The 20,186-nt window shown below is 44.6% G+C and overlaps 1 protein-coding gene across 2 annotated transcripts in view; it reads left to right on the top strand.

Moving 5' to 3' along the window:
- ACSBG1 (acyl-CoA synthetase bubblegum family member 1) overlaps positions 1-20,186 on the top strand; it is a 129,939-nt gene that overhangs the window by 30,291 nt on the left and 79,462 nt on the right. Inside the window, exon 1 of one of the 2 annotated variants that reach the window (XM_069071393.1) lies at positions 7,124-7,449. The exons of the other annotated variant lie outside the window; for it this stretch is intronic. Within the exon in view, the coding sequence (XP_068927494.1) occupies positions 7,187-7,449 (263 nt within the window). The 5' untranslated portion in view covers positions 7,124-7,186. Of the gene's footprint in view, positions 1-7,123; positions 7,450-20,186 lie in introns of those variants that run through there. 2 annotated transcript variants of the gene reach the window in all.

The following is a 20,186-nucleotide window of genomic DNA, read 5'->3' as shown; positions in this document are numbered from 1 at the left end:
GATCTGTCAATCGATAGGGAGAAGAGGCAGAGGATGATAGAGATTAAGATTACCCAAGTAATGATGATGATCATTAGTAGCCTATATGGGAATGTTCCCAGGTCATCCAACTATGAATTTAGGCCTCTTTTCCATCTTGTCTCACTTCCTCTCATTTTGAATTGCTTTATAAGGAGATGTGAGATTTCCCCCATGTCTGGCATGATGGGCAAAGCAGGGGTCTATAGAGTCCTCAGGTATTCCCTCTAATCCTCAGCTAGAAAGGCAACAAAACTTCCCAATTGGGAGTTTTCCCTTAAATTGGAGGGAAACTGGTTTCCCTACAACTTTAATCTACTGGTGTTAGGTATGCTCCTTGTTTGCCAGAATGCCTTCCTTTTTTGCCAGAACATGTTCTTTGCAGATTGTTATCATGTCTCATTTCGAAGTCTTCCCCAGGCTGACCATCCCCAGACCCTCACACTAATCCTCAGAAGTGACACACTTTTTGGGCCTTTCAATATCTTGGCTGCTTTCCTCTGGACACACTTCAGTATCACTGTCCTTCTCTTCAAAAAAAGCCGCTCCTAGAACTAATTGGATACAATGTTCAAAACGTGTCCCTCCCTCCACTCCAAGATTAAAAGTGTGCTTTGACTGGGACTGAGAGCCTGGGGATTATCTCCTCTCTCAGCACAGTAACTATGCTCTTATCAATGGAACCTAAATCTGCATTAGCTTTTTTTTTGCGGGGGGGGGGGAGGTCTGCCATGTTACCCTGTTGATGCCCATTGGGTTTGCAGTCTGCCAAAAGTCCCACATAGTTTTCATGGGAATTGTTGCTCAACCCAGTCTCTGCTATCCTGTATTTATTCAATTAATTTTGTGGAATCCAAGTATAGGCATATATATATATATATCACTGTTAAAAATTATATCTCATTGGGGATCATGGACCCATTGTTTCAGCCTGCTGAGGTCTCTTTAGATCTTAATGATGTCATCCAACATGCTGCACTTAGCACAGGGCCTAGAACATAGTAGGCACTTCATATTTATTGATAGACTGATGATCTCACCCAGTGTCTCGTCACCTGCAAATTTGATGTACTTGGCCTCTATGTCTTTTTCCAATTCATTGATAAAAAATGTGGAAACGGACTGGGTGATTATTTCCCCCATGATGGGGGGTGAGGACAGGGTGGAAGGCACTTGGGGCATTTAGTATACTTTGTCTCCATCTCCATCTCTGGTCTCTGTACATACCTCTCCCTAGCCCCATGCACTTTCTCCTCATTTCTACTTCTTTGAGTCCTTGTCTTTCTTACTCAAGGCACCACCTCCTCCGTGAAGCAATAGCCTGCTGCTAGGCCTGCTTGCCTCACATCTCTTCCCACTTTAGTCTGTCCTCTATTAAGCTGCCGAAGTGACTTTCCTAAAGCACCGGTCCCTCCATGTCAGGCCTCTGCTCAGTAAAACCCAGTGGCTCCATCTCACTTCTAGCATCAAATATAATATGGCTTGCTGGGCATCCAAAGCCCTTCATCACATCGCCCTCTCCCACCTCTCCAGTCCTCTTAAACCTCACTCCCTACCCGTACTCTGAGGTCTGGTGACACTGGCCTCCACTCTCTTCTTGGCATGCGCTCCCTTTTCAGTTCTACCTGCTGACCTCCCTGGATTCCTTTAAGTCCCAATTAAAGTCCCATCTTCTATAGGAGACCTTTCCTAGCCCCTCCAGGGCCTTCTCTCTGCTAGTCATTTCCCATTTATGCTATGTATAGATTGCTTTGCATATATTTGCTTACATGCCGTCTCCTCCGTTAGACTGCAAGCTCCTCGAGGGCAGGGACTGTCTTTTACCTCTTTTTGTATCCCTAGCTCTTAGCACAGGGCCTGGCACATAGTAGGCCCTTAATGAATGTTAGTTGATGGATTGACTGAAGCCTTCCCTGATCTCTCCAAGTCTCCACTTCCTGTATATTGTACTTATCCCTGTGTATGCCATTTACCCCGTAAGCTCCTTGAAGATAGATTTTTTCATCTTTGTCTTTGTCCTCAGTGAGAAAATGTAAGCTCTCTGAGGGCAGGAGCTATTTTGTTTTCATTTACAACACCAACATCTTGCACAGTGCCTGTCACATAAATAAATACTTGATTGATTAGCACTAGTGTAGTGCCTTGAACATAATCGGCATTTAATTAATGGCTGCCGATTTGAATTGAATTGAGTTGTATCTTCACCACTCTCCAGGAGAGGCCTTGCTTTCTTCCATTTTATCCAACCCTAGCCTGTATAAGCACATGTTTTCAGGGATTGATTCTTCTCTGGTGACCTTAGTTACCTGTGTTGTAAGAGTATGGGAAACGGTGCCATCCAGCCCAGCCTTCTATCTCTCATGGTGGCATGTAGCAGCAAGCACCCCAAGCGTCCTCAGGGTTTGCTGCCAACACAGGTTCTTAGATCTGCTTTGATAAAGGATAGCAACTCAAAATGGGTTAACAAGCTTACTTTAATCAGTCAAACATGGTATCGTTTACCTAGTTCAGGGGAAAAAGGTCAGCACCCCAAACTTCAGAATACACAGACAGAATTATCAAGTCAGAGAAATAAATCAAGTAGACAGATTTCCAAACTGTCCAACCATTATATCCATACCAAATCAACATCTGGCTTTCATCATCTGGCTTTTCAAAGCCGAGGGGGGACTCTCAACAATGGCTTCCCAGAATCCAGATCAAATCACAGAACATTTCTCAAAGTGAGCCCCAAAACAAAGCCTCACATCAGGGCTTATATAGCCTGCTCCTGGCTCAGAGAATGTAACAACCTTTTGGACCCACTGGCCAATCAAAAAGTATCTACTGAAAAACAAGCCTCCTACCCCAGGCTCCAGATGTACTCTAGCCTAGGGGCAGGGAAGATATTTAAATTTACATTCCCATTACAGGGCATCTGGGGACAGTGGGTCACTCTCTGCAGCAGGGCTAGCCTTAAAGAAAGGCCCTTGCTTCTGTTGAGCTTTCCAGAGCTCAGAGAAGAGCCAGCCAAGTTCTTCTACTGTCTTCCAAATCATATCCACCTGCCTGCTGGGTGAGGCCTGTAAGGCCTGTGTTGGGTTGGAGTTTTAGATTTCTGGGAAAACACAGACACCACCACCTTCTCACTCCTTTGACCTGTCCTCAAGTCACTGACAGCTGGTCTTGGATGTGAAAGGAGAGAACATGAAGGCCTCTCCAATGGATACTGGGGGCTGTGAGAGGGGGAAACATGAAGAAGTCTGAAAAGAATGATGATGGCCAGGAGGCACTTTATGGAAGGACATGGCCAAGAGGCACCAAGGAATGAGAAAGCCCGGATGGGCTGGGTGGGCAGCATTAACACCAATGGAGGAAGCACTCCCACCAGTGAGGTCAGAAACTTGTGGGGACATCAGAGCCACACTCCCTTTGGGAGAGAGTGAAGGGATTATTTCTGTTTTTCAATAATCTTTCTTTCAGAAGTGTTGGTCATTCATTTTGTTTTTACACCACAATTGCTTCTGAAGTTATCTCCTCCATTATTGTCCTCTCTTGTAACAAAAACAAAACAACAGCCCAACCACATTAAGCAGGAACCAAGGTGACAGTGTTACCATGACTGATAGCATCTGCAACATTCTTCATTTGAAGTTGCTCATGTATCTACCAAGAAGAAGGAAGTATGTTTCACTGTTTGTTGACTGGCATCTAACCTTGCCATTGCAATCAGTCTTAGTTCAGCAGCATTTTAGTGATTAAGCCCATTTTACAGATTAGAAACTGACAGAGAAGTTAAGCAGCAGGCCCATATTCACGCTGATACCAGGTGTATTATTTCCTCTACTCCAATTGCCAGGGAAACTCCAGGAAAAAAGCTGGATAGTTGAGGCTGCTGGTGGCAAAGCACCAGGAGTAGCCCTTTCAAAATTTCCTCGGCAGAGACAGGTTTCAATTCATCTGATTTATTCAACAAAAAATTGTTAAATGTCTATCTTGTGCCAGGCATTAGGGATACTGAGACAAAATAAAAATCTCTGACCTTGAGAAGTTTTATCCCATTGGGAGGAAATACAGATAAGTAACTACAAATTAGATATAAAGAAAATAAATACAGGGTAATTGTTTGGGGACCTATAGTAGGAAAAGAGGGAATCAGAATAGCTTTGTAGGAAGTGGTCTTTGGACTGATCCTTGAAAGAAGCTGAGGATTCTTCGAGGTGGAGGGAAAGAGGGAGTTGATGTCACGTACTGGATACAGCAAATAGATGAGTTTGACTGGGACATAAGATGCATAAAGGCCAGTGATGTGCTCTTAGCCTGGAAGGGGACACAGGACAAACCGAGGCATTCGTATTTGCTCCTCGAGGTGATTGGGGGCCATCGATAAGCAGGGGAGTAACAGGGTGAAATGACAGTCCATTTGGCAACTTTATGAAGGGTGTAGAGTCAGAATCAGGGTTAGAGGAAGGGCTTGGTGTATGACTATTGCTAGTGCTACTACACTAGCCCAGGTAAAAGTTGGTGCAAGTCTGAGCGATTCTAGTGGCCATCTGAAAGGAGGAGAGTGGGCAATTGAAGAGATACTGAGGAGGTGACCTTGGCAAGTCTTGACAACTCATTGGCAATAATAAGGGAAGGGGGCCATGTTTGCAGACATGGAGAAACCTCGGCAGATTACTAATTTCTTTCAGGGCATCAAAGGATCTCATTATTATGATGTAGCAAGTAACCCATTCATACCTTCCCAACCTTTGCAACTTTCCTCCTTGTCTTCCCTTATGTGTTCCACTTGAGTTTATCCAACACAATGGTAGCCTTCCCTTTGACATTGCCAGGGGACTGATACAACATGAAGGCTATCTCCCATGCTCTTACTCCATGACTTCTCCACCTCCTTTTTTAATTGTGTGTCACTTTGATGATATTTCACATTTCTTCTTGCACGCATATTGGCATTTGTAATATACCACATTCTCTTTACTCCCACTATGCCATTGTCCTTTGGGTGACCACAGTTTTGATTCTTCATAGCTTATGATACTCTGAGATTCATAGCCAATTTAGCACCTCTCAAATCAATCAATAAACACGTATTAAATACCTACTATGTGCTAGACCCTGAGGAGATAATTTAAAAATGCTGAGCATGTGCCTGGAACATATAGGCACTTGATAAATGCTTATTGATCAATTGATTCTTTGTGTCTATGACTTCAAGGCCACAGGTTCCCAAACCCTGGGTCTCCTTGATAGAACATAAACTACAGAGACTTTCCTTTTTGTCTTCATTCCCCTGGTGCCAAACATGGTGTCTGGCAAATAACATTCCAAGATTCAAAACCAAATTAGTATTTTATAGAACAGAGCACAGAAGTATCAGAGCTCAAGCCCTGGTGACCATCTAGCCCATTTTCCCTCATTTAGAAGAAAATTAATTTCTTTGATGGCCTTTTGTTTTTACAACCTTCCTGACTATCCCCTACCTCCCTGAAATGGAACCTTCTCTCAAAACAAAGAGAAATACTTAAACAAAAACAAAGGAAAATAATCCAGCAGAAACAACCTATGCTGTTACTGTATCTGATTCTACCCAATGACTCCCTCCCTCTCTACCAGGAGGGAGCTATATTTCATTATGTTACCTGGAGCTTTAGTGGGTTTTCAGTTCCTCAGCATTTGACTTTGGTGCTCAGCAATCTTTTCCCTTCATGTCTTTGTAGTCATTGTGTATCTTGCTCAACTTCTGTTTATTTTCCAGTGTAGCACCAAACATCCCTCTCTCTCTGCCTCCCTTTCTCCCTCTCCCTCTCTCCCCCCTATCTCTGTCTCTGTCTCTCTCTCTGTATCTCTCTCTCCCTTTTTATTAATTTCTTTATTTTTAGTTTTCAACATTCACTTCTATAAGCTTTGGAGTTTTAAATTTTTTCTGCCTTCCTCCCTTCCCACCTCCCCAAGACAGCCTGCAATCTGATATAGGCTCTACATATATATTCTTATTAAACATATTTTCACATTAATCACCAAATGTCTCTTTTTGCAGAGCAACATGTTCAAGAGGAGGATGGATGGATGAATGAGCTGCTATCAGGGAGGCTGAACTGGGGATTCCTGCACTGAGTAGGAGCTTGAGCTAAGTCTGAGGATCATAGTAGGACCATAGACTTTAGAGTTGGCACTGACCTTGGAGGTCATCCAGCCCCCCAAACTACATCTTACAGATAGAGAAATTCAGTCCCAATGAAGTCACCACATCATGGGATCACAGCTTTAGAGATTGGAAGGGAGTTTAGAGATTATCCAGACTAGGGGTTCCTTAACTGGGGTCTATGAGCTTAAAAAAAAACCCCAACACAATACCACTTTTTTCCCCCAGTAACTTTTCAGCATCATTGGTTTCTTCTGTAATCCCATTCATTTAAAATATTTTTCATAGAAGCATCACCAGGTTGCCCAAAGGGGTCCAGGACACAAAAGGCTGAAGAACCCATGACTAGTCTAATATTCTCATTTTATAGATAAGGAAATTGGGACCAGAGATGCTAAATGATTTGCCTAAGGTTACACAGCCAGAGGCAGAATTAGGATTGGAACCCAGGTCCCAGGTCTGACTCAATAGCACTTACCTCCCTGACTTGTTGTGAGGATTGAATGAGCTATATTTGTAAAGCTCTTAGCACAGAACCTGGCACATAGTAGGCACTTAAAAATGCTTTCCCTTTCCCTTCTAAATCCTCAATAGTTCTGAGTTCATTCTGCTTCCTCCAGTGGGGGGAAGAGATGGAAAGAAGGAGGCAGAGGAGGGAGGGGAGGAGGGAGTAAGGGGAGGAAGGACATTAAGGAGCAGCCATCGACTTGACTGAACCATTACTTCCCACAAAAATGGGGAGCATCCCTTTTGTGTATTACATGTCACGTATCCCTTAAACCTAAGGTCACATCTCAGTTTCATTAGTTCTCTGTGGGTCCTGGACCACTTTTTGCTTCGTCTTTTAAAAAGTAGTATTGAGTAGAAAACCCCAGGCCCCAGAGGTTCCAGAATCCCAGGCACTGATTGGCTGGGTGTCCCAGGGGCAATTTGCATCAAAAAGCGCACTGTTCTCATTGAAATTCTCCTCATGATTCTTTGAACCGAACTGAGCAGGAAAGGACAGCTCCCACATTGGACAACCTGCGATTCCCAGACTTTATGAGCATGCTTCAAAACGGGGAGGGGGGAGAGGAGTTGGCTTTAGTGGGACTTTTGGCTCCTCCTCCTGCCTTACGTTCTCTAGTTAACGTGGCTGCCTGCAAGGGCTCAGTCAGTCAGTTTTATGCTTCTTGGGATCCGTTATCCAGTGTTAGCCAGTCAGCTCGGCAGGATCCCCTCAGCATGCCTGACAGTGAAGAAAACCTCAAAAAGAAAGGCCTGGATGGAAATTTAGGGAAGACTCCAGAAGGCTTCGGAACCAGGTACAAAGTCAGAGCCCATTCCTCTAAAGGAGCAATTCCATGATTGGATGGAGGGATAGGGCAGGGCATCCAGGGCAGTGGGGCACTTCTTCCTTGAATTCTGGGCATTAGTTCTCACAGGGGACCCAGTTCCACCTTTCAATCAATGACTTTTGGTTTGGTGCTTGTAGGCTGAGGTCCTGAGTGTTGGAATTTTAGAAGTTTCTTGGGTGTATAACAGATGTTTCCTCTGGAAGAAGGTGGCCATTCTGCTCGCATACTGTTGTAAAAAGTGCTGGATTGAATTCTAGTTTGGCAGCTTACTAACTGTGTGACCTTGGTCAAGTCACTTTCTTTTTCTTGCCTTCAGAGTCCTCATCTAGAATATGAAGGATCACTCAGAGTTGTAAGGGACCTTAGAGACCACTTCATCCACCCTCTTCACTTTGTATATACACACACGTGTGTGTATTTGTTAACATTATTTATGGTGTGCTAGTTGTACTAGGTCTCCTTGTTTATGTATCAGTTGTTTCAATCGTCAGAATGCAAGCTCATTGCAAATTATGATTGTTCCATTCTTTGTACTTGTGTCCCCAATGCCTAGTACAATGTCTGGTATATAGTAAGTGCTTAATAAGTACTTACTAATTGAATTGCCCACTAGGATATTAAATCATAGAGAACTGACTTGCTTAAGGTAACCACCCCTTACATTCTGCAATATCACCAAATGGGCCAGGGGGTGGGAGAGTGGGAGTCCATTGATCAGAGATGTCCTGAAAGAAAAACAAAATCCATTGGTGGAAACTGGGTGTAGTGACCAGGCTATAGCTAATTCCTGAGAATTGTGAACCTTTCTGAATCCTGGTTGGATTGGACAGGAATGGAATGGAAGCATCTTGGGATGGGCACAGCCCTAGCACTAATCATCTGGGAGATTTCTGGGGCACGGTGGGAGAACCGCAGAGACAAAGGCAGGTCATTGTGGCCTCTCCCTCTGATGGCTCTGCACTTCAGGTCCCCTCAGTCACCTGGTACTCTGGCCCAGGGTACAGAAGCCCATGATTCAGACACATCATACTGGAAACCATCTGATCTTACAGTTTTCTCATTGCTTACTCCATACAGAAAGACCTGATTCTGGAGGGAGGAAGGGCATGCTGGTGGGTCATCAATCAATCAACATTTATTAAGTGCCTACTATGTGCCAGGCACTGTGTTAAGCACTGGGGTTACAGAAAGAGGCAAAAGACAGTCCTTGCCCTTGAGGAGTTCACAGTCTAAAGATGTTGCCTAACCCTTCACACAGTCTCTGTTCTGACTCCACTGTCTCTCAGGGTTGCTCAAACCCTCCCTTCCTTGGGTTAGTCCCTCTCCATGGCTTTAGGCTGGCCTTGGAGCCCAGAAGACCTTTGTTTGAATACCACCTTCTAACTGTGTAATCTTGGGCAAATCATGAAGTTTCTGAGCCCCAGTTCCTCATCTGCAAGTGGGGATAACAGTGGCACCTACTCATTGGTTATGAGAATAAATGAGAAAATGTGTGTAAAGTGCTCAAGGTATAGAGGCTGGATTTGTGATGTCTCTGGCATAGAGAATTTCCAGGTGAAGGTTGATGGCTTCTGCAGACTCCTAGAGGCACCTAGAGCACTGAGTGGCGAAGCAATGTGTCCAAGGCTGCGTGGCCAGCCTATGTCTGGTGAACTTCTCCTGGCCCTGTGGTTCTTCTCTCCAATGCTTGTCTCTCTCGAACTTAGAACATTCCAGAAATGGAAATCGTTATTATCATGAGGACATCAGCGTGGGATGGTGCCTAGAGAACAGACTTGGAAGCTTGGGACATTTGTGACACTGCCTTCAGTGCCCCAGGAAACCCTCTAAGAGGCTAAATTTTTAAGAATTTAGACCTGCAGTGTAGATAGTTTCTCACTTGGAATCCTCTGACACTGCTGAAGTCACAGGTCTAGTTTCAAAAGGAAAGGTGTTCTGGAAAGTCCCAAAGTCTTGTTTCCCAAGCTCCATATTGTCACCGGCCCAGCCTACCTCCCTGACCTTCTTATCACATGCAAATTTATTCCCAGAATACCCTCTCACCATAGCTTACTGGGCACCCATTCAACTCCAGGCTCTCAGATTGGTTTCCTAAGCCACAAGCTTGAGAGCAAGGATGAGGTTATCCTTTATTTCTCTACCCCTGTTTCCCAGTATAATCCCTTGCCCAGGGTTGGCTCTCAATAGATGCCTTATAAACAAAATTGTATTCCCACTGTTCCTTGACACTCCCCACTGACCTGGCAGCACTGGTTTCCTCTTGCAGCCACTCCTGCCATGGCAAGAAGGGGGAAGAAATCTGGTCCTGGTTCCCCCTGGGCTTCTCACCCTCTCAGCCCCACAATGACTTTAACTCCCTGCAGTCTTCCCCTCTCCAACCTCCATCTTCTTCCTTTTTTTTCCCTGGGGAGAGGGAGTGTCTTCATCTCTGACTTCCCCAGAGAGGAAGCCACTTCATTCTTGCTGAGCTAGTGGGTCTGCACAGGACAAGTCTCTAACGAATAGCTTCTGTGACCAGCAAGCCCTTCTGAGCACTGTTGGACCTCTTGCTGTCCCTTTTTTGCAATGGCTGAATAAGTCTGTAGGCCGACCTTGATTTTGTATGATTTTGTTGTAAGTATGATTTTGCTCTCTCCTTTTTGCAGAGGTCTGCCACCTGAATTAGAAGCCTGCATTTAAAAGCCTGGTCCATGTTTGGGGGTGTGAGTCTCATCTTCCTAAAACACCAAGTCTCCAACTCTCTGTCCTTGGGACCAAGGCTTTCTCCCTCCTCCCTATCCCTCTGGAGTCCTGGCCCTTGCAGCCTCTCCTCTTTGGTGACTTTGGGGCTGAGTCAGGATGTTCACTCTGCTGCTTAGCTACCTGTGGGAATTTAGGCAAGACTCTCTAAGCCTCAGTGTGCTCATCTGTAAGATGAGGGGCTTGGACTAGATGGTCTCTGAGGCCTCTGCCAGCTCCAGATTCTTTCCTATGACTTTAGGTTCTGTTGAGATCATGAAAGGGGTCATGGGCCCCAGTTTGGGGGAGGGATACTAATCTCCCAGTTTCCTATCAAAGTAGGAATCATCTTGGCTATATCAAAGGGCCAGTGTCCTAGGCCCCCATATGGGAAGCTGGGACCCTCGGTAAACCCAGATCAACTGCACCTGGGGGAACAGAAAACTTTGTTTGTTAAATACCATATTTATGTTTCCCTTTCCTATCCTGAGCCCAGTACCGGGTCCACTGGTGGTCCAGACACTGCATACTGAAGGCATGGGTCATGGTGGATCCTTTCTTGTCGGCTCTGGGAGGGGGTCCTCCTAGTGTCAAGTGCCTCTAAGCTACATGGGACTGGAAATCTGTCATCTTTAGTCCTGTGCTCATATCCTCTCCCCTGTCAGGTTACCCTACCTCTAATGCATCCTGTACTGGCTGCCAGATTTATTTCCCTCGGACATGGCATGGAGCAGCTGATTTAAGGGGCAGAAGAGTCTGTGGGCAGGGAGAGGGTGTGGTCCAATGAGCCTGGATGGAGTAGGATCTTCATAGAGATGGTATGGGCATAGAGTGAGAGTAGGAAGGTGTGGTAGTTGGGCAGAGAACTTTCAATCATGAAGAAGGACTTATGAAAGGGTTTAGCAGCTAGAAAGGATGTGAGTAGGCCATTGGGTTGAAATGTAGCTTGGGTGGAGGCGAATGGCATGAAACATTTCAGAGCAGTGTCACAGAGACCATGGGAGGAAAGATTATCCATGAGGAATGGTCAACAGTGTTGAATGATGGGATGGGGTCAAGGATGATGAGGCCTGAAAAGAAGCCATAAAATGTGGCAAGTAGGCATCACTGGTGGTCGTAGGGAGAGCAGTTTCAGTAGAATGGTGGGTCCAGAAGCGTGGGTGGTGAAGTGGCCTAAGCAAGCGTAGACTAGTCTTTCTCCAAGTTTGATATTGAAAGGAAGGAAGGTGATAGGAAAACAGCTTCAGGATCAAGGGAGGGTTTTAGGAGAGGGGAGAGTGGAGAAGTTAGATAGTTTCCTAGGCAGCAGAAGATGAGTCAGTCCAGGGTGGAGGGAAGAGAGATACAGAGACAGAGAGGAAGAGAGAGACAGAGAGGGAGAGAGAGAGGGGGGAGGGAGAGAAAGAGAAAGAGAGACAGAGAGAAAGAGAGAGAGAGAGAGAGAGAGAGAGAGAGAGAGGGAGAGAGGGAATGAGCAAAGGAGCAAGATCATAAAGTACATGGAAGGGGCTGAGATCAAGAACACAGATGGAAGGGAAGGAAATAGAAATCCTCCTGAGACCAGGTGGAGAGGGAATGCGCTGGAGTGGGGTGATACTCAGAAGTTTCCAGGTATGGGGGAGGCCAGGTGAGAGATAGCGCTCCCAAGGCATGGCCTCCAAGCATTGAGCCATCTGTTCCTCAGTCTCATTTCATCTCTGTTTCCTCATCTGTAGAATGGCAGGGGGTGGGTTTGGGCTGAATGGCTTCCTGGGTCACTTTCAGCTCTATGTCTCTCATCTTGTGAAGATTCCAGTTTCCTGAGTGGACCTTGACTGTATCTCGGTTCTTCCACAGCTGTTGAAGGGGCCTGGATAGAGCCTTCCCTATCTTCCAGAATCTGCTCCCCCAGCTCTTTATATGTAATTTAAAGGTTTGGGTGTGAGGGCTTGAGGAGAACTTGTCTTCGTAGCCCCCCAGGTCTACCCACTTGGATCATTTCCTGCATGTTTCCCGTAGCCTGGGAAGACTTTGGCTACCCCAGCCCTGTCCATACCACCACCCCAAAGTCCAAAATCTAGATGTGATCCTTCCCTGCTTGGGTCTCACAGCTACTTCCTTGAGGTTTGGGGCTGTGGTGCCTCTATCTTACTTCTTAAAGGTCTGCAAACCGTAGTATTCAAGTGAGCATAGACTCCATTCAGGAGGGCATCTCCCTCACAATGTCTAGGTCATCTCTGGCCACTCCCTAGGTGATTGGGGCACAGTGATGAGGCTTGGCATTCACCTTCTTGTTATTCATTGGCTAGAGCCTGAATGCCTCATGGGATGTATGTTTCACTAGAAAAAGCACATGGTGGACGTGACTGGCAACTGCTAAGGATTTTTGAGTCTTGGGGGGCAGGGGGAAGGAAAAGAGATGGACTATCTCCTTTGTATCTAGTGTGATTCGTTAGGAGCCCTGGTTTGTGAAGCATACAATTTGATTTGAGTCTTGCCTTTGTCCAGGCTGGACCTCACTTTCCTCATCTGTAAAATGGGAACTTGGGCTAGATGATCTCCAAGTTTCCTCTCAGTTTTATGCTTTGGGGGTAGAGGTGATAGAGAACATGGTAATAGACAGAAGACCCGAGTTCCAATCTGGGCTCTTTCACTGACCTGCTATATGCCCTTGGGCAAGTCACTTCTAAATCATTGGGTCTCAGTGTCAGAGGACTGTCACTTTAGAGCTGAAAGGTACCTTAGAAGGCTATCTCGACCCACCTGCTCATTTTGCCATATAGGCAAGTCACTATCCCTGGAAGTGCTCTGGCCAGCCCTAAGATTATAGGCTGTGGAGCAGGCACTGATGTGTATTGGTGGAGGGAACGCTCTCATCCGGGAGTTCCCTAAGCCAGTGAAATCCTGTGTCCAGTTCTTTTCTTGATTCCTGTAGCCCTTTTAAGGTTTAAGGTCTCTGATTTGTGCCTCCCAGCAGCCCCTTCCCTAAGGTCGGCATTGCCGGTGCCTGGTACAGTGGGGAGACAGTGGCTGGAATCCAGAACCTTTGATCTGAGGCCGAGCCCTTCCCCCTTCACTTCTCTCTGGGCCTCAGTTCCTCAACTATGAAATGAGAAGTTTGATCCCTGTGGGCTCTTCCAGATCGGAATCTCTATCTTATGATGCACATTTTCCTGATGGAAAAATTGTGGATGAGAGAAGGAAGGTGACTTGCCTATTGCTAGTGAGGGTCACAGGGAGGATTTGAACCCTGGCCTTTCTGACCCCAGGGTCTCTTCTCCTCACACTTTTGCCTCTTCCAATAAGACCTTTCTGAACTTAATGACAATTCTGCTCACCATGAGATAGGGAGTGCCTGTAAGATGGGAGGAGAGTAGGTCCAGGGGAATGGGAGAGGAAGGTTGCAAAGGGTTAACATTCCATCATTGATAGGAATCTCTGTTGATTCACTGTGTCTCCTTGTGTGTTCCTCAGAGGGGTCAAGCAGGACCTTATCTCCCCCTTCCCCCCCTCATGTTCCTTTCTCCAAGGACACAGGGGAGAGAGTTCTTCCATCTGCTTGCCCCACATTCCTTCTAGGGGATTAACATCCTGAATAAATGCCCTTTGTGTTACATAGATGACTGTACTGAAAGGGGGAAGGGAAAGGAACAGAACTGAGAAGATCTGACCCTAGCTACAAGGCCTTGGCTGGTTCATTTAGCTGAGTGACGTTTTAATACTTCGCATTTTTAAAAGATTTCATAGATACTGGAGGGTGGGGTGGTCCTGGTGAGAAACTCCCTCTCTCAGTGCTCAGGGTCACACGGCCTGTGTGTATCAGTTAGGACATAGACCCAGATCTTTCTGTCTTTGATGAACCATGTCACATCACCTTACTTCAAATCAGTCATCAATATTTATGGAGGACCAGTGTCAGGAGACTTGGGTTCTAGTCCTGGTTCCCCCATTAGTTCACTGTGTGGCCTTAAGCAAGGGGTATAGGATTTTAGAATTGGTGAGTACCTTAGGAGTAGCGAGGTGACCCATTGGATAGAACACCAGGCCTGGAGTTAGGAAGAGTCAAATTCCTGAATTTAAATCTGGCTTGCCATACTCACTAACTGTATGACCCTGGACAAATCACTTAGTCCTGTTTGCCTCAGTTTCCTCATATACAAAATAAGATAGAGAAGGAAATGGCAAACCACTCCAGTATCTTTGCCAAGAAAACCCCCCAAAAGGGGGTCACAATGAATTGGACATGACTAAAAAATGATTGAATAAGGCCCCTTAAAGATTATTACCTCCCCTCTCATTTCCCCAGGAAATAGGGTTTCAGATTCCTTATTAGTAAAACATAGAGGTTGGAAGCAGTGTGACTTGTGTATTTGGAGACAGAGGACAAGGATTCAGATCCCATCTCTTGACACTTGCTCAAAGGTGACCTTGCCCTTCTGGGTCCTAGATGTCTCATCTGTATAATTGAGGAGACTGGCTTGGATGGCTCCTGAGGTCTGTTCCAGCTCTGGCCCTGGGATCATATAACCTCCCTGAGTCTCAGTTTTCTCAACAAAAATAAATGAGCCAGATTAGATCCCCCTCTAAGATCTGTGACACTATGTGCTCTGTGACCCTTATCTATAAAAATGTGGGGGTTTGGGCTCTGTGAACAAACACTCCAGTAGAGTCAGCGCCAATGCTAAATGGATTGTCTTGATGCTAAAGCTAGAATCTCCCAACTGGAAGGGGGCTTGACGGTCAGCTCTCCCCATCATAACATCTCTGGGAAGTGGAATGCAGCCTCCCCTTAAAGACCTCCAGGAAGAGGAAACTCTTTTCCTCAGTCAGTCCATTCCACTTCTGGACAGGTCTAAATGTGGGGAAATGTCTCCTTCTGTAAAGGCCAAACCTGCCTCTCAGAAACGTCTATCTATTCCTAGTTAGATGGTTTCTATGCTTTCATTCAGTTCTCCCATTCCATGTTTTGACGCTTTACTGAATGCTGTTGGGGGTGGTGGTGGTGGTGGTGGTGGTATAAAGACAGGACTGACAGTTCCTGCCCTCTGGGAGCTCTCCTCATAAGGGAGAGAAGCTTTCTTTCATGGACTGGTCAGTGAAGATCAAATAAGTAATCTGGGCAACGGTGCCCCCAGGAGGTAGTACAAGGGGTCACATGAGCCTTCCTAGAGGAGAGTGGACTTGAATAGAGAATCTGAGCTATTTTCTGATAGTTTTGCTTAGTGTGGATGGTCTGTTTAAGATCCTACAGGTCTTCAAATATTTCATTTTCTTCCCCTGCAAATAATAGTTACTTGAGCCCAGAAAGCAGACTTAAGACCGCTAAAGATCCAGACCTGTGACTTAATTGGTATATGTGCAACCCAGGTTTCCAACTAAACTTGGGACATCTTGCCAGAGGTTCCCCTAAATGGTGGAGAAAATGCTACTGCAATGCTTCAGGGAAAGAGTTGGTATGAGAATTCTGGAGATGAGAGACTTTTCATGCTTTCTTTGAGACAGGACATTCATGGTTCCAGATTCTCTCTGGGATCAACTCCAGATGTGTGAGAAAGAGACAGAAAGACTTTGGGAGCATCAAATCTGTAGAGAAAGCCAGTCTTTAATATATCCCTGATTTCTAGCCTGTCTCCCTACAGATTGGGGGGAGTTTCCATTTGCATGAGATTTTTCTTGGTCTGATCTATCTTGCTCCCCTTGGGAGAGTTCATTTACTGTGTATTTTCTGGTTTATTTTAATCTGTATGGCTTTTCTGATTTCTGTTTGGTATTTGTTTGGATAAATAGGTTTACTTATAATTCATTATTTGTGGTGATCTTTTGTATAATGACATTTGGTGAGGTGTTAAATTGATGAATATAAACTAAAAGTTATCCTTCCCCTTTTAAGCAATCAACAGAGCTAGAAATGTTTGCTTTGACAATTTTATTTTTACAAACATTTATGATGATATCTTCCATTGCCGCTCATTGAACAGCTTTTTAAAAACAAGGATTGTTTTTTAAACAGTCGTTTAAAAAAAAACCCAAAATTGTTTTTAAAAATTTTATTTTTTAATTAATTAACTTAATTAATTAAAAAATTTAAAACCCTAAAATTGTTTTAAAAAACCCCAAAATAACCCTCCTTACAAACATGCATTTTTCAGCAAAACAAATTCCCCCATTAGCCATGTCTGAAAAATTTTTATCTTGCTTTCTGCAATTTAAATGCATCGCCTCTCTAGCAGGAGGTGGACAGTCTATTTCATCTTCAGTCCTTTGGTATATCGCTGTATTATTGGTCAGTGTTCTAAGGTCTTTTGAAGTAGCTTTTCTCTGGAATGTTATCATTGTATACATTGTTCTTAGCTCTGCTCACTTCGCTCTGTATCATTTCATTTTCAGCAGCTTATGCTTTGAACCAAAAAATCATGCCCCTAGACTTGCAGTCTTTAGGGGGAAGATAGATGTGATTGTGCCCCTGTACCCTTCTCAGAGGTGGAAGGAACAGGCTCCTGTGCTCCCTCAAGGCAGGACTCAGAGTCTCCCCTAAAGAGGGCTGGGCAAGGTTCCAGAGATCTCTATCAGTGCCTCCTCTTAAGCTACCTGCTCATAGGTTTAGATGTTTTGTGTGGGTGGATGCATCTCACACGGGCACAGGCAAAGTACATCCAGAATTCCCAGTGTGGAAGCTCCTGCAACTGATAGAGGTCAGCCAACTCTTATATATCTTGCAGAGTCTTACAGAGTCGCCCAGGCCACCGCGTGGTTAAGTGGTTTCCCAAGGGCGACGTGGAGTGTGTGTGTGTGTGTGTGTGAGAGAGAGAGAGAGACAGACAGACAGAGACAGAGAGACAGAGAGAGAGACAGAGACAGACAGAGACAGAGACAGACAGAGACAGAGAGAGACAGAGAGACAAAAAGTGCTGAGTGACACCTCTTGGAAATGGAATAGTGTTCTACAGAGTCCTGTGCACTTATTTTTGTATTCCCCTCAGTTTTTTATGTCAATGGGGAAGTCTTGTGGTCTCATAATCATGAACACTAGAAATTCTGTCTTCAGGAGTCAGTGGGAAGAAAAAAATGTCATCTCCGGTTCTGATATGAATAAGACAAGGGATGATGCGGGGACTGAAGTGGGGCAGAGAGACTTTCTCAGGGCTGTTCTCCAGGTAAGGTGGTACCTTCATGTGGGGCCAAGGCCAGGTTTCAGTAGAGGCCCTTCCTTATTCTGCTCTATCAGAGATGGGGGAAAAAGACTGAAAGGCATGAGCCCTGCCCATAGAACTTCTGAAAGTAACCCTTTTTTCACAGTTTTAGCTGCTGAAAAAATACATTAGAAAAAAAACAAGGAGCAAGGGCCAGGGTCATGCTAAGGCAGAGGGTTTTTTGTTTTTTAGCAAGATCTTTCCCTATCCATCTCTCCCTCCCCCTGCTGTTCCCAGTTCTGGAACCATGATCAAGTAAATTCTTTGACTGTTCCTGGTTGGAATGTGCCAGTCTAATGGCCTATGGCCCCATTCATCAGTCCAGTAACTTTCTGGACCAAAGTGCATGTCCTGAGCCACAGTACCCTTATGTATGTTATCTCCCCTTATTAGAATGTATATATCTTGAGGACAGAGACTGACTTTGCTTTCTCTTTCTACTCTCAGTACTTAGCACAGTGCCAAACACATAGTAATCACTTAATAAATTCTCTTTATGTTCATTAACATAGCAGAAATGTTGTCAGGGAGAGAATAACTGATTTATTTAATGACCAAACTAAGGAGATTTTTAGAAAAGATTCCTGTTCAATGATTCTCTCTAAATTTGTTGCTGTGGTGCTTTTAGAAGTTGGCAATAAGTGCCAGTAAAAGCCTTTAAAAACCTCCGCCTCTGTTTCTGGGTGACCTATCTTTGTGTATGAAGCAAGAGGCACTAAGCCATAATAATGCAGGTGAAGGAGTCAAGGTGTAGTCTGTGGCCATAGAGAAAGGCTAAATCCAGAGACAGCGGAGTACCGAACAGTATCATTGGCATTAGTGATAAATACAAAGGTAGCTATGGGTCTCTGTGCATTTGGTTTGTGCAAAGCCTTTTCTTTTTTCTTTTCTTTTCTTTGCCTTTTGGAGGGCAATTGGGGTTAAGCAACTTGCCCAAGGTGACATGGCTAGTTTTTGTGTGTGGGTGTTAAGTGTCTGAGGCCAGAACCAAACTCGGGTCCTCCTGACTCTGGGGTCAGTGCTTTGCTGACTGCACCACCTAGCCGCCCCAAAACTTTTTCAATTTTATGTGTAACATGGTTGTGTATAAGGCTTGAGTACAGTGTGAGGCATCTCTATACATGGACCCCACAAGTACCACACAAGATATATCCATAAACCCTCCCATAGGATGTGTCAGATCCCATTCTTGAGAAAGACCCATTCTTTTTCTCCATTTAACTTGTTCACTAGCCTGTCTCACATTAGCAGCTCACAGTTCAGAGAAATAGAGCATCACCACATGGTTCTATTCAAACTCTTTCAAAGTCATAGGATAACCCATTCCCCATACTTACTACTAGTCTAGCTCTTAGCCCCCATCCAAATGTACTTTCTATCTACACAATCAGTCACATATAACAGACACTTTTGGATCTTAAGCATGACCATTAACTTAACAAAAAGGCAAAAATAATCATAGATGCTGATATATTAGAGCAAAGGCATAAATAATAAAATGCATCATAAAACACATGTACAGGGGCGGCCAGGTAGCACAGCGAGTAAGAGCACCGGCTCCAGGGTTGAGAAGACCTGGAGATCGAATCCCGGGCTCAGACACTTAGCACCAACCCAGAAACACCTGGCTGTATAACCTTGAGTAAGTTACTTAACCCCAATTGCTTAGGGGCAGCCAGGTGGCTCAGAGAGTAAGAGCACCGGCTCCAGTGTCAGGATGACCTGCATCAAATCCGGGCTCAGATACTCAGCACCACACCCAGAAATAACTGGCCATGTAACCTGGAGCAAGTTACTTAACCTTGATTGCTTTAAAAAAAACTAAACAAACACATATACAACTAGGTCCTACTCTTTCACCAGTTTACTCAGTATCCACAGCAAGGAATGGGCACACACAGGAACTTGGCAGGGAAACACAGGAGGGAGAAAAATTCACACAACTCTGGACTTAAGGCTTCAATATTATTGGTCCTAGGGAAGCTAGGGAAATTCTCTTCTCTACTCAAACACAGAATTTATAAGCTCTTCCAATTAAATATCATCTTTAAAAGGGTATTTAGGAAATGTTAATCTTAATATAAATAGCAGTTCTCTCGAAATCAGAAAGCTACAAAACTTATCAAACTGACTCCCTCTGAGATCCACAGATGAGCTCTTTAACCCATTGTTCACTCACTCAGATGCAATACTTTTCTTTTCTTCAGCAATCATGGCAACACAGATAGGGTTGTCCAGATTACCAAAGACTCAGCAAAGCCCTCTGTGCTTTTCTTTCTAAAGCTAGAGGTGGCAATAGAGAGCAACAAACTCTTAAAAACCTCTTTCCACTTCAGAAAGGTAACAAGAAGTGTTAACAGTTCTTAGCCAATGAAATCATCTCTCTCCTGGACCAACCAGGAATGATTCATCAGAATCCTTCAGTTTACTGTTTCTAAATTCCTGAATTCTGACTAAGTAGTTTTATAGACCCTCCCCCCACTCCTCTAAATCTTGAATTTCCTACGTCAGTTTCTTCTGCAGTTCCTGTATTGGTTCTTAGATCCATTTCCTATCACCATATTCCTTTCAATGGCATAAACACAAACCTTCAGACTCTCAGTGATTTGCTTTTCACTTTAAAAAGTTGTAACTTCCAAAATTTCCTCTATCACATCAATAGTTTTTATAAATCATATCTTCAATTTTTCATGTGATTTTTCATTTGAGTTTTACAATCTTTATGTCCCTTGAAATTGTTTCTTCACACTCACATTTCTCTAGTTCTTAAAAAGGATCTTTCTCTGCCTTTTTATAACACTAAACTGTTCTCTCACA

The sequence above is a fragment of the Petaurus breviceps genome, unplaced genomic scaffold, assembly GCF_028583685.1.
Source record: "Petaurus breviceps papuanus isolate PSGF00001 unplaced genomic scaffold, PetGlider_PUasm1.0 90825, whole genome shotgun sequence".
Classification (NCBI taxonomy): Eukaryota; Metazoa; Chordata; class Mammalia; order Diprotodontia; family Petauridae; genus Petaurus; species Petaurus breviceps.
The sequence above is the reverse complement of the archived record's forward strand: the minus strand, read 5'-3'. Positions and strand labels throughout refer to the sequence as shown.